Source organism: Sarcophilus harrisii, chromosome 4 (assembly GCF_902635505.1).
Source record: "Sarcophilus harrisii chromosome 4, mSarHar1.11, whole genome shotgun sequence".
Taxonomy (NCBI): domain Eukaryota; kingdom Metazoa; phylum Chordata; class Mammalia; order Dasyuromorphia; family Dasyuridae; genus Sarcophilus; species Sarcophilus harrisii.
This window is the reverse complement of record NC_045429.1, coordinates 119,332,645-119,346,231: the sequence shown is the minus strand read 5'-3', so window position 1 is coordinate 119,346,231 and position 13,587 is coordinate 119,332,645. Positions and strand designations below refer to the sequence as shown.

The window sequence follows — 13,587 nt, the reverse complement described above, 5'->3', positions numbered from 1 at the left end:
ATTTACTTGAAGTTTTGGGGGAGAGATTAAGTTGGTTGGAGAAATTGGTGAGAATATTTCAGAGGCAGAAGCATTATCAGAAAAATATCTATGTATAAAACCAATGGATATCAATAAAAAGCTTAAAAAATAAAAATTACTTTTATAAATAAATAAAGCTAAGAATGCCTTTAATAACACATGAAAATTCATGAAGTTAATATATGAAAGTTAATTAAAAGCAATGCTATAGTCTTTGCATAATTGATTTCTACACTGAAATATATTATATTTTCATTCCTTTATGAGTTACATTTTTCATTCATATTGCCTTCAGTATGTTATTGTACAGATAGGGATACAGCTTTTGCAATTCATAGTATGACTAAGTCAGGAACATTTCATTTATTTTCAATATGAACTTTTTCAAAAGAAAAAAGTCCTTTAACAATAAATATTTTAGAACAATCATAAGAGTCAATGCTTAGGAATTTAGCCACCAGCTGACTACAGAGAAGCTACTATCTCTGTAATAAAATTCAGTATTTACATAAATATTATTACATAAGCATTTTTCCTAAGATATATATACATTGTAATTTATGTGAAAAATACAGTATGTAGCATGGTATACTATTTTACTAAATGAGATGCCCCAGATGGGGAAAAATTGAAATATTTTCATTTCTAAATTGTAATCTAAATACCACATATAGATGAAAAAGTAAAGATATGACAAATTCCAAATAATAGCTAAAGAAGATATTATCATAGATCATATCAAATCTTGTCATACATGTAGATACACTTTGTTGTTTGTCTTTAGTTGTCAAAGAGGACCCTCACATCAGGGAGGTGATGATTCCAAAACATGCAAATGAATCTGATTTAAGGGAGGGTGGGCTTTGCAAAGTTACCAGCCTTACTTTCTCCTTTAGAGTTAACTGGGTTTAGGGGCAAGATACAGATTAGACTGGTACATGGGAGACCTTGGTCTTTTTAAGTCTTTTTAGCTCTCAGTTTGATTGTATCAATTAGAAAGTTCAACAATAAAAAATTTTACCCATTATGGTTTATTATAAAAACTAAACTCTTTAAAATGCTAGAATAAAATATTCAGGAACATAATTTGATGTCTCATAATTGACAATATATAATTAATACTTGTTAATAATTGATTCTTGTTCATTGAGACAATCTAATATTTTGGCAAAGTTATCATTCAACTGCTTGTTACTCAAAGTTACTCCAAATCTTATTTAATATTTGGTATATACAACTTTTTCACATTTAATTAATGAAAATAAAACATTAATCACATATTTTGAAATATCAGTGATTTCATTAGTATGGTTACTCTCTCAACCAGTACAGATTTAAACTGCTCCACATGTTTTAATACTATACAATTTTTTTGCCTATGTCTTTCCATTAACCCTGGAATTGCACCGAAGCCATTGTTCTGATATTAGATATTTTCTCATGAATATCAAGGCAGTGTTCAGACTATCTTCTTATATACTAGCCTACCACCTTCTGTGCTCATATACATGCTGAATGATGCCACTTTTTTTATACTACTTTTCTATGCAAGTCATCACTGACTGTGGTCTACTTAGGAAACACCATGCATTTTTCCATAGCAATTTGTTTCGCCTGAAAATTTTATTCTTCTTACGTTGCAATTGATGATGTTCCATGATTCAAACCCACATAGCAAGAGAATAATGCATTATGAGATATTGGGAAAAAATCCAATGTAATAGAGTAAAAAATAAAAAGAGAGCCAGGTTTGTTACACAAGCCACTAAAAACAACAAACATGGAAGTGGGAGTTGGGAAACTTAAGATTTAAATACCAAAGAGAAGACAAACAGGTAAGTACACACAACCAGAGAAAGACAGACAGAGGGATAGAGACAGAGAAATGGAAATGGCAACTAACCTGAATACAAAATGCACAAAACTACAAAAAATGGCAATTTTTAAGCATTCTGGAGAAACTGAATCAACTAAAATGCTAAAAAGCAATGGAGTTTTTAGAAAACAAGATATTCTCAGATATCCTCATGATGTCAAAAGACATCATAGTAATGATAGATCCAAAGAAATTAAATAAGAATTGACTATCTTAATAAAATGATAAGATCCAATAATACTCAGAAATAAAGATAACAATAAGAGATAAAAGGCAGTTCTCTTTGAACTTCAATCTCCCAAAATCTATTCTTCATCTTCATTACAAATTCCACTAATTCCATACCTTCAAGTCATCACCCTTGCTCTTTCTTTTCTTCAAAATAATGAAACTTTAATTAGCCAGCTCAAGTTTATGCTGTCCTCTAACTTTTAGTCTTCTGTCTCCTTGTCCAGTTATGGTTCATTCTTTTCCAAACCTCAATACTAGATTAATACTATTACCTGTCTCCTTTGTTTCTACCCATGGACTATTTAACACCACTAGATGAAATAACTTAATCTTGAAGATTAAGTTACCATAAATTCATGTTATTCAAACTCAAGTAGACATTCAATTCTGCCCTTCAATAATGTTATTCTTCCTTGGTTGATTCTTAGTCAAACTCCCCACAATTGCTGTCCTAAATTTTTTTTTTCTTTTCACTTCATCTATTACCATTTTTCCCTCTCAGCAAAAGTCTTCTCATACTTCCAGGGGAAAAAAAAACCGAAGCCATTCATTTAACTCCTATTTTCAATTCCTCATTTCAAATTACCTCAGCATTATCCCCTCCCCCCAATCCTCTCTTCTGCTTCAGTCTCAGAGGACAAAGTGACCTTTCCAACCAATACTAAACACCTCTATTTGTGCCCTTAATACCATCCCTTCCAGCTAAAATATTATCTATTTGATCATTTCTCTCTCTCCCCTCTAATTTTCAACTTTTTATTATACACTGATTCTTTCCCTGCAACCCTTACCTACAAACATAATCATATCTCATTAAACATTGAAAAAAAATCCTTTAGTAACTGTACTATCTTTTTAAGCTATTACTTTATATTCCTTTCTCCTTTTTATCATGAAATTTCTGGAAAATTTATCTCTTATCACTAACTCTACCCTCTACTCATATTTTTCAATCTGGTTTTCATTACCACCACTAGACTGAAACTGTTCTTTCTGAAGTTGCTAAGAACTTTTTGCATTTAACAATTCAGTAGCCTTTTCTCATATCTCATACTTGTTAAACTTTCTGCAGGACTTATCACTCTTGTTTCTTGTGACAATGTTCTATAGTGTTTCTCTTCCTACACATAGGAAGCTACCTCTCTCAAGCTTCTTTGCAAATTTGCCATTCATGGAGCTGCCTCCTATAAATATGTAGACTCTAAGACTTGAATTCTATCTTCTCTCTACATATTCTCTCATGGATATCACATCTTTTTTCATGAATTCAATTATCATTTATACAAAAGGTTCCCAAAAGCAATAAATAGGGAAAACATTTTTACATTCAAAGATTCTAATAAAAGCCTCATTTTTAAAAATATAGAGAATTGACTCAAATTTATAAGAATTCAAGCCATTCTCCAACTGATAAATGGTCAAAGGTATGGACAATTTTCAGATGAAGAAATTGAAACTATTTCATGTGAAAAGTGTTCTAATTCACTCTCGATCAGCAAAATGCAAATTAAGACAACTCTGAAATACTACTTCATACTTCTCAGATTGGTTAAGATGACAGGAAAAGATAATGACAAATATTGGAGGGGATGTGGGTAAACTGGGACACTAATATATTGTTGGTGGAATTGTGAATACATCCAGCCATTCTGGAATGCAATTTGGAACTATGCTCAAAAAGTTATCAAACTGTGCATATCCTTTGATTCAGCGGTGTTTCTACTGGGCTTATATCCCAAAGAGATCTTAAAGAAGAGAAAGGGAACCACATGTGCAAAAATGTTTGTGGCAGCCTTTTTTGTAGTGGCAAGAAACTGGAAACTGAATAGTGAATCCAAGAATGGCTGAATAAATTATGGTATATAAATGTTATGGAATATTATTGTTCTGTAAGAAATGACCAGCAGGATGAATTTAGATAGGCTAGAGACTTAACATGAACAGATGCTAAGTGAAATGAGCAGAACCAGGAGATCATTATATATGGCAACAATAAGACTATACAATGATCAGTTCTGATGGACGTGGCTCTCTCTTCAACAATGAGATGATTCAAACCAGTTCTAATTGTTCAGTGATGAAGAGAGCCATCAATACCCAGAGAGAAGACTGGGAACTGAGTGTGGTTCACAACATGGCATTTTCACTTTTTTTTGTTGTTGTTTGCTTGCTTGCATTTTATTTTGTTCCACCTTTTTTCTTGTGCAACATGTTACTTGCACAAATATATGCATATATTAGATTTTACATATATATCTACCATGTTTAACATATATTGGACTACTTGCCATCTAGGGGAGGGCATGGGGGAAGGTTGGGGGCGGGGGGATTGGAACAAAGGGTTTTGCAAGGGCTAATGCTGAAGAATTGTCCATAGATATGTTTTGAAAAATAAAAAGCTTTAATTTAAAAAAAAGGTTCCCAAATCTCTTCCATAGCTAGTTATATCATTTTAGTTATTGCTTATATTGTTTTCCTGATTCTATTTTCTTCTCCTTGAAAGAGTTCATATAAAATATCACATGCTTCTTTAATAAATATCATAAAAATCCATTTATGTGCCATATTTGATCTAGTCATCCTCTAATTAATGGGAATGTACTTTGTTTCCATTCTTATTACTAAAAAAAAAAAAAAGCTATCCTAAATGATATATGTGGGATTTTACTTTCATTGTCATCATCTTTGAAGCATATGGCTTGTAACAGGGTTTCTTGATCAAGGGTATAGCTATTTTCATCACTTTCATAGCATAATTCCTAATTGTTTTTCAGAATCTACAGCTCCACCAATAATGTATCAGTCTTTCTGCATCTCCATATTACTATGAAGCTTACACTCCAAAAAGATTAAAAAGAGGAAAAAATAATTCATAGGCACAAAATTATTTATAGGTACAATTTTTGCAATGACAAGTGAAAATTAAATGAATATCCATTTATGGAGAATAATTAAACAAATTAAGGTAAATGTAATGGAATACAATTATGCTATGAAAATAATGTAATGGAATACAATTATGCTATGAAAATAATACAATGGATGGTTGTACAAAAATGTGGAAGGACTTTTATGAAGTAACAGGGTTAATAGTACAGAACCAGAACAATTTATAATATCTATTGTTAAAAGAAAAAAAAAAGGAATAATATCCACCTACTGACAGAGAGATAAGGGACTAAATATGCAGAATGATACATACATTTTTGTCTAAGGCCAATGTGAGAATTTGTTTTGTTATTCTTTTTTATTTTGGAAGGCTAGGGAGGAGAAGGAATGAAGAGTAAGTGAAGGAGAAATGAAAAATTTTTGTTAATTTTAAAATGATATTTTGAAAAGAAAAATAATGTACACATAGTGTCAAGATTATGGTATATACCTAAATAAGCATCTATCAAATTAAGCAATAAATTTTAATATTTTAAAGCATGTATATGAAAAATTATCTAGGCCAATGACTATGTAGCAGAAAGAGGATATTGAGCATATTTGGATAAGGGAGATGATATGACATTTTGATTGATCTATAATTGATCATCACTGCAAATCTTCCTCTCATTAAGATCAACTTCTTTAAATTTACAATTTCCTACAAATAGTGCAATAGTATTTCAGGAAAATTAAAATTACAATTAACTCAAAATAATTAATGGGGAAAAAAATGTAGATCAAAAGGGCAATGCTACCATTAACGATTTGTGTGTAGTCCAAAAGTGACTATCAAAAATATTATTGGTAAGATAATAAAGTAGGTTGATTAAGAAGAAAGAATGAAGGGCACTACGTGATCTGCTCATTTCTGTTAAAAGTAACCTAGGTCCTGAACCTCAGATTCATTCTTGACTTTATTTTCTCTTTATAATCAGCTACCATATCCTGACAATTCCACTTCTACAACACATGTCACCTCCATCTCCATTTCTCTATCCATACAACCATGATCCTAGTTCAGACCTTCACTAAACCCTTCCTGGAGTATTGAAACAGCAAAAAGTCTCCTTTCTTCTACTCTTTCCCCTCTCCAATCCATTCTGCCAAAACAGTCTTCCTAAAAAGTTCAATGGTTGCTTCTTGCTTCTTGAATAAAATAAAAACTACTCAATGTGGTGCTGCAAGTCTTTCAAAATCTTGCTCCAACCTGCTTTTTAATGTTTATTTGATATTTTTCTCCTTCACATGTTCAAGGTTCTAACCAAATCTACTTACCTGATGTTTGCCAAGCTTAGAATTCCATCTCCTCTCTCCAAAACTTTGCATCATATGTCTTGCTTGCCTGGAATGTTTTCTCTTCTCACCTCCATCTCCTAATATACTCAGTTTTCTTCAAAACTCAACTCAATTGGCAACTGCTATTAGAAACTTCATATACATATTAATGTTCTCTCCTTCCTCAAGTTACTTTCTATTTATTTATCTGTTTAAATAGTATATTTCCTACCCACCCACAGCCAAGAACAGGGAAAGTTCTTTTGAGGTGAGAACCTTCTTTTTGTTTTCTCTTTGAATTCCCAGCACTAACTACAATATATTACACATAGAAAGTGTCTAAGAAATGTTTATTGAGTGAATGAATGACCCAAGTCTTACAATGATAGCACTATAATAATAAAGAAGAAAAAGATTTCTACTAGACACTCTTTCTGTAATAGATTTATAGGGAAATGCACAAGAATCACCCACCAAGGGAGGAAAATATGAAAAGTTATGATCTGTGTTGATTTCAGGAGTATTCATTCCTTACAAAATCATAGATCTTTCTAGCATTAAAAAAAGCAAATAAAAATTAAAAGATTTGATATTCTCTTTGAAAATATGACATTTGTGTTAATTTTTTCAAAAAAATGTTAATGGTTTCAAAACTTCCAAATAGGGGATGAACCAGATTAAAATGTAAATGCTTAACATTTAACATAATAAATAAAAAGCAATAAAACATTTTAATAAAGAGAATGATATTTATGATTTACCTAAAAAGCTGACATTAAATATATACATACAAATAAGTATCTTTGTTAACTAAGAGTAGAATCTGATTTAACATTTTAATCCTATAGATTACCACTAGAGCATAAGTTTTCCATTTCATAAAAGGAAGAAATATTTATACTAACCAGACTTCTTTTGACTAGCCAAATTAATATTTTTCTTCTTAAAAGTTGTAGCGTGTAGTGGAGAAGTTGACAGGAGACAGGAACTAAAAAATAATAATGATATAAACTAGAAAAGCAATCACTGATATGATAAAGATAAATTAAATAGATTGAATATATGCACATCATTCAGCATAATTACAAATGATTAGTCCTTATAGTATATAGAGTTGTTAGGATTTTTAAAATGGCCTCAGCCTGATATTTCTGAGTCATTTATTATATATATTTTCAGTAAGAATTATTGAAAATGTATGTATGGGACTACTACCTGCCATCTAGGGAAGCAGGTAGAGTGAAGGAGGGAAAAAGTTGGAAAAGAAGTTTTTGCAAGGGTCAATGTTGAAGAATTACCCATGCATATGTTTTGTCAATAAAAAGCTATAATAAAAAAAAAAAGAACTGAGTATGGATCACAACATAGCATTTTCATTCTTTTTGTTGTTGTTTGCTTGCATTTTATTTTCTTTCTCATTTTTTTCCTTTTTGTCCTGACTTTTCTTGTGCAGCAAGATAATTTTATAAATATGTGTGCCTATATTGGATTTAAATATATTTTTTAGGTTGAATACATTTTTTTCATAATTATAACTTTTTATTGACAGAACCCATGCCTGGGCAATTGTTACAATATTATAACTTGCACTCATTTCTGTTCCGACTTTACCCCTCCCTTCCTTCATCCCCTCCCCCAGATGGCAAGCAGTCCTATACATGTTAAATATGTCACAGTATATCCTAGATGCAATATATGTGTGCAGAACTGAACAGTTCTCTTTTAACATATATTTTTAACATGTTTAACATATTGGATTACTTGTCATCTAGGAGAGGGGATGGGGGGAAGGAAGGGAGAGATTTGGAACACAAGGTTTTGCAAGGATCAATGCTGAAAAACTATCATGCATATATTTTGAAAAGAAAAGGCTTTAATTTAAAAAAAAAATTGTGAAGTTTAGGAATCTACAAAACAATTCAGTGTTCTGGACAAGAATTTATCCCTGTATTACTATAGCAAAATGTCACAGTTGATAAAGTTCTTTATCTCTAAAGAGATAAAACATCTCTTATGAAAAACAAGCATTTAAAAGTTTCTATTAAAAAACATCCACTGACTGTTGGATTGGAAAGTACCTGGCAATAACTGAAAGAGTCTCTTCCACATCATGACGCTGTGATAGCATGAGTGCAAGAAGATTAATTTCCAATACAGCAATTTGATTTCCAAACATAGAGCTCAGCAAACAGAAAACCTGGGAGGGACAGAATCAGGAAATCATAGAGACATTAACAAAAAGTGTAGCGATACATGTGCACTTATTACCATAATTATGACTATAAACAGAGACAGACTCTTCACCCAATTCAACTCAACAAACATTCAATAAGTAACAAATGACTTTACATCCCTTTTGCAAGAAAAGAATTGAGTAGTATAAGGTTGTGACTAGCATATCACACACAATTTACAAATTATTTATGTCAATAACTGGCAAATCACTAAATTATTTAACCTTCAAACTGTTAGATAAATTATATTTTCCTTTAAAAAGTTCAAATTAAAGGTAATTGATATAGTGAGCTATTAAAATATTTTTAAGAATGCCATGAAATATTTCTTTACTCACCTTATGATTAACAGCTTTGTTCATTATTGCACATGATCCAGCAACTTTAATGCTGAGGTTACTGAAATCTTAAATTAAGAATAAAAAATTAAATTTATAAACAATGGAGAAATTTTTTATTATTTTTAAATGAATACAGAATAAATATATTATCTCTCATAACTTGAATAGAGCAGAAACCTTAATTTGAAATTGAATTGGTTAAGTTCTGATAGACCAGGCCATCCTCAGCAACGAGATCAACCAAATCATTTCCAATGGAGCAGTAATGAACTGAACCAGCTATGCCCAGAAAAAGAACTCTGGGAGATGACTAAAAACCATTACATTGAATTCCCAATCCCTATATTTATGCACACCTGCATTTTTGATTTCCTTCACAAGCTAATTGTACAATATTTCAGAGTCTGATTCTTTTTGTACAGCAAAATAACATTTTGGTCATGTATACTTATTGTGTATCTAATTTATATTTTAATATATTTAACATCTACTGGTCATCCTGCCATCTAGGGGAGAGGGGGCGGGGGGTAAGAGGTGAAAAATTGGGAACAAGAGGTTTGGCAATTGTTAATGCTGTAAAGTTACCCATGCATATATCCTGTAAATAAAAGGCTATTAAATTAAAAAAAAAAAAAAAAGAAATTGAATTGGTTAGCATGCTTCATAAGGTAAATTTTAATGTAGAAGCATATTTTCTATAAGAAAAAGTATACTTTCTACTCATATCAGATCAAAGTTTAGAATGCTTAATTGCCTTACCTTTAAAATGTAAAATAGATTCTAATTCCAAGTTGTCCAAGTTAATTATGAATAAACCAGTAGAGCTTCCTATCCACAAGCATCTGGTGTTGGCAGCAGGGAAGCTAATTTCAAAGTAAAATTTTTTTAAAATAGAACCTGTACATTTTATAGTATAATGTTCAAGAAACTTAGAAACTCCATTTCCCCCTTAAACCATGATTATTTATTTCCTTTAGATGTTTAAATTATTATATTACAATCAACTCTATATCATCTAAACTAATATATGGAAGTAGTGGTATTGTTAATAAAAATAATCACAAATAATCTCAAAAGTAATTTATATTTGCTTTAGGAAGCAATTTAATCATTTTCTTCAGAAAATTTGTCTGCATTTTGCTATTAAAATTGCTTTATATTTATTTTTACTATTTTAATTTTTTCTGGCATTATCATTTATACCCATATGAATCAGAAGTAGGAAGCTAATATCTGCTTTGACAAGTCCTATATCTCAGATACATGGTCCAAAAAGATGAGAGACCTCTCTATTGTTCTTAACAGATTAACAAATAGCTGCCTCAATTTTCCCCAGAAATGAATTGCCAACTAACTGCTATTTTTCTCTTCTTCCTTCTTGCCCTTACATGATAATCTTCTGTGACTTTACCATATCCTTCTATGGAAGACAAGAGGTTTCTTTCTAGTCAGAGCATCCAGCTCTCTTTTTCTTCAGAAAGAGCCTCAAGCCTGTTTTTAAGCTTTTATTGTACAACTAACTTTTCTCCCCTTTATAACATTAGTTCCCTTTGTAATATTCTGACAAGAGTCAAGTTTCCTCTCTTCTATCTTGAATTACTTTCTTTTTTCTCCTTGAAACCTCACACTTTCCTTTAAGAATGCTCTCCCTAGCAATCTGGAGTCTGAAGACATGTCTTCCAAATCCCTTTACTTTCTCCTCCAAGAGGCAGATAAGCTTACATTTGGAATACAAGCAAAAGTCACTGGGCTGTGGAATAGATATAAACCCTTATAAATCCTTGATGAAAATCATTGAACAATTTTTTCAACTCTGCAAAATGGCTGAAATTTTCAGTCTTGTTTTTTTAGGAACTTGGAGGTATTTATACCTCAATTTTAAGCACTCAAGTTAAAACTGTTGAGGTGAAATATCACCTCTTAATAACTTGACAACCTCACTCAATTCTTGATATTTGTCACAGGTTAATAAAACTGTACTTTTTCCGGGTAAGTTTTATAGTGACTAGTTAACTTTTTCCAACCTTATAGCTACAATTCAGGTACCTGTTACAAGACTAATGATCTAATTTGTTTATGAATGGTAACAAAATATAGGCATGAAAGTCATGTAGATAGGTTCTTGAATGGCATTAATAAATAACATAATGTGTCTTACACTTACTACTGAATATTTTTAAATTTTTTCTATAAAAATATAATTAAATAGATAAATATAGCTACAAAATCTAACTAAAATAGATGAAAGCACTTGTCCACAATCATAAAAGGAGTTAATGGCAATATTTCCTGATTTTTCAACCAATACTCATTCCAATATATCAGGCTCTCTCTGATATCATTGTGTTTCTTTCTTTACAAGCATGAAGAGCCTTAAATCAGAATGGCATTATAAGCCATTTAATCCAACCCCACACTTACTACCTCATTTGACATATTAGCAGTCTGAGATACAAAGAAATTAGATGACTTTCCCATGTCTCCACATCAAGATCAACCAGTGACAATGATATGACCTCATGTCAAGAAGGAAAATTTTTCCTATGCCAACTACAAGATGTCTTCTAAACCCTCTTCTAAATTCTCTGTAATTACACATATTTATCCCAAATCCACATTGTATGATAAAGGTTATATTCCAACTGCACTGGTCAGTCCTAGTCTTAAAGGGAGATTGCCTTTTTCTATATAAGCATGTTAAAAACATGAGTTAAACAAAGTAAGTTTTAAATGGTCACATAAAAATTTCCCCAGAGCACTAAGCATTTTGTCTGTGAAAGAAATAGTTTTAGAAGAAATAGATGGGCAGGTAGGTGGTACAGGAGATAGAACACCTGAAGTAAGAAGAACCTACTTATCAGCTATGTGACTCTAGGTAAGTAACTTAATCCCAGTTGTCTCCTTTTACCAGAGGAAGAGGAGGAGAAGGGGAAAAGAAGTAAAAGAAAGAGGAGTAGGAGAAAGAGGAGAAGAGAAAAAGGAGGAAGGGAAAAAAGGAGAAGGAGAAAGAAAAAAGGGAAGAGCAGGAGGAGGTGGTAGAAGAGAAAGAGAAGGGGGAAAGGAGAGGAAGAAGAAGGGGGAAGAACAAAAAGAGGAGGAGGAAGAGAAAGAATAGGAAGAGGAGGAAGAGAATAAGAGAAAGAGGAAGAGAAGAAGGAAGACAGTGAAGAGAGAGCCTGCCTAAAAAAAAAAAAAAAAAAAAAAGGAAGATCTGGCTTTAAGTACTGCTTCTATTACATGCTCATGTGTGACATGTGAGTGTTTTGTAACTGAGCAAATCACTTAAGTACTCTATGCCCTAAGACTCTAAATTGTCCAGCAGAAGTTGCTGATCTACACTGATAGGAGTTTCCTTGTGTGGAGCTCCCTATAACTTCTGAAATCAGATGACTCATTTAAAAAAAAAAAAGGAAAAATAGTACAGATTTCCCTTTATAAAAATCCATATTGTTTAATTTAAAATGCATTCTTAAAATTTTAAATGGTTATTCAGAAAAGAAAATGCTTCCATTTTATTTTAATCGTCCTCTTTCTATGTAGTCCATTGGGGGAAAAAATTGTTTTTGATGCTTGTTCTATGAGATTTTAATGTCTTCCTTTGTATGGTATTAGCAAAGTGGATCATACTTACAATTCACATTTTTCATTAACTGACTGAACACAGCGTTCAATTCTCAATATAGGAAATGTTGTTTCTACTTTTTGTTCTTTTTTCAGCTCACTTAAATAGGAAAGTCGATTCTCTTCAAGAAAACAAAATCAAAAGTAATTACCAAAGATTACCAAAATTTAAATGATCATATAAAATGAAATTCTAATGTCCTGAAGGTTAAGCTAATATATTAAAATATAAAATACAAAGAGTTCAAACTCATATCTCTTAGACAATTAGATTAGAACCTATATGTTCTTAAAAGTTCAACATGACATATACTTCTCAGGCTAGATAACTTCCAGGATCAGGTAAAGTTAAGATAATTTTTCTACTGTTCAGTTTGGTTTGGTTTGGTTTGGGGTTTGGGGTGTGATTTTAGTTTGGGGGAAAAATGGGAATGGATAAGTGATTTCAAGGTTTAATATCCTATGTAAATAAATCAGCATCACCTAAACTTTATTTGTATCCAAACTGAACATATATCAAAAGACTATTTCTATGCTTGCAGGGACTAAAGAAATTGTCATTCTCTGACTAACTGAAATCCTACAATTACCAGGCTTCTATACTGATGAAGGGCAAGCTGTATATCCACATCAACTTTCCTGAAACAAGAGGGGAGTTAAATTATTTGGCTTCCCTTGACCAAGCATGATTAAGAAGTAATAGTAAAACAAAATATTGCTTCTCTCAAATGAATGACTCCTTGATCAGAAACCAAAATCAAGTAGTAGATTAGATTGGTCACTAAACATAGTCTATGGCAAATCAATTCATTCTCCAAATAATGTGTTTATGATCACAAAAGTTTGGTTTATATTAGACATTTTAGAAAGCACATGAATTCCTTTAATAGGATAATAACATTTAAACTACTTTTTAACAATAAGCCTTAAGAAGTCTTTGACTATTCACCATCTTACATTCAGTTCTTTGATAAAGCCTGCTGCTACTTTAAAATAACTCATATATCTGCCTTTAGTTATTTTGACAACTAATGCTGAGGCTATGTTTTTAATCATG

General features: G+C 31.5%; 1 protein-coding gene across 6 annotated transcripts in view; it reads right to left on the bottom strand.

The window, feature by feature from the left end:
* The window catches only part of WDR27 (WD repeat domain 27), a 243,228-nt gene that overhangs the window by 206,630 nt on the left and 23,011 nt on the right, over nt 1–13,587 (bottom strand). For all 6 annotated transcript variants that reach the window (XR_004229384.1, XM_031937462.1, XM_031937458.1 and 3 more), the window contains 5 exons: nt 12,541–12,652; nt 9,669–9,772; nt 8,907–8,974; nt 8,413–8,531; nt 7,240–7,322 (listed from right to left, as the gene is read on the bottom strand). Coding sequence is in view for 5 of the 6 variants with exons in the window: in XM_031937462.1 (XP_031793322.1) it covers nt 7,240–7,322; nt 8,413–8,531; nt 8,907–8,974; nt 9,669–9,772; nt 12,541–12,652 (486 nt within the window). In the remaining variant the exon portion in view is untranslated. The remainder of the gene's footprint in view (nt 1–7,239; nt 7,323–8,412; nt 8,532–8,906; nt 8,975–9,668; nt 9,773–12,540; nt 12,653–13,587) is intronic.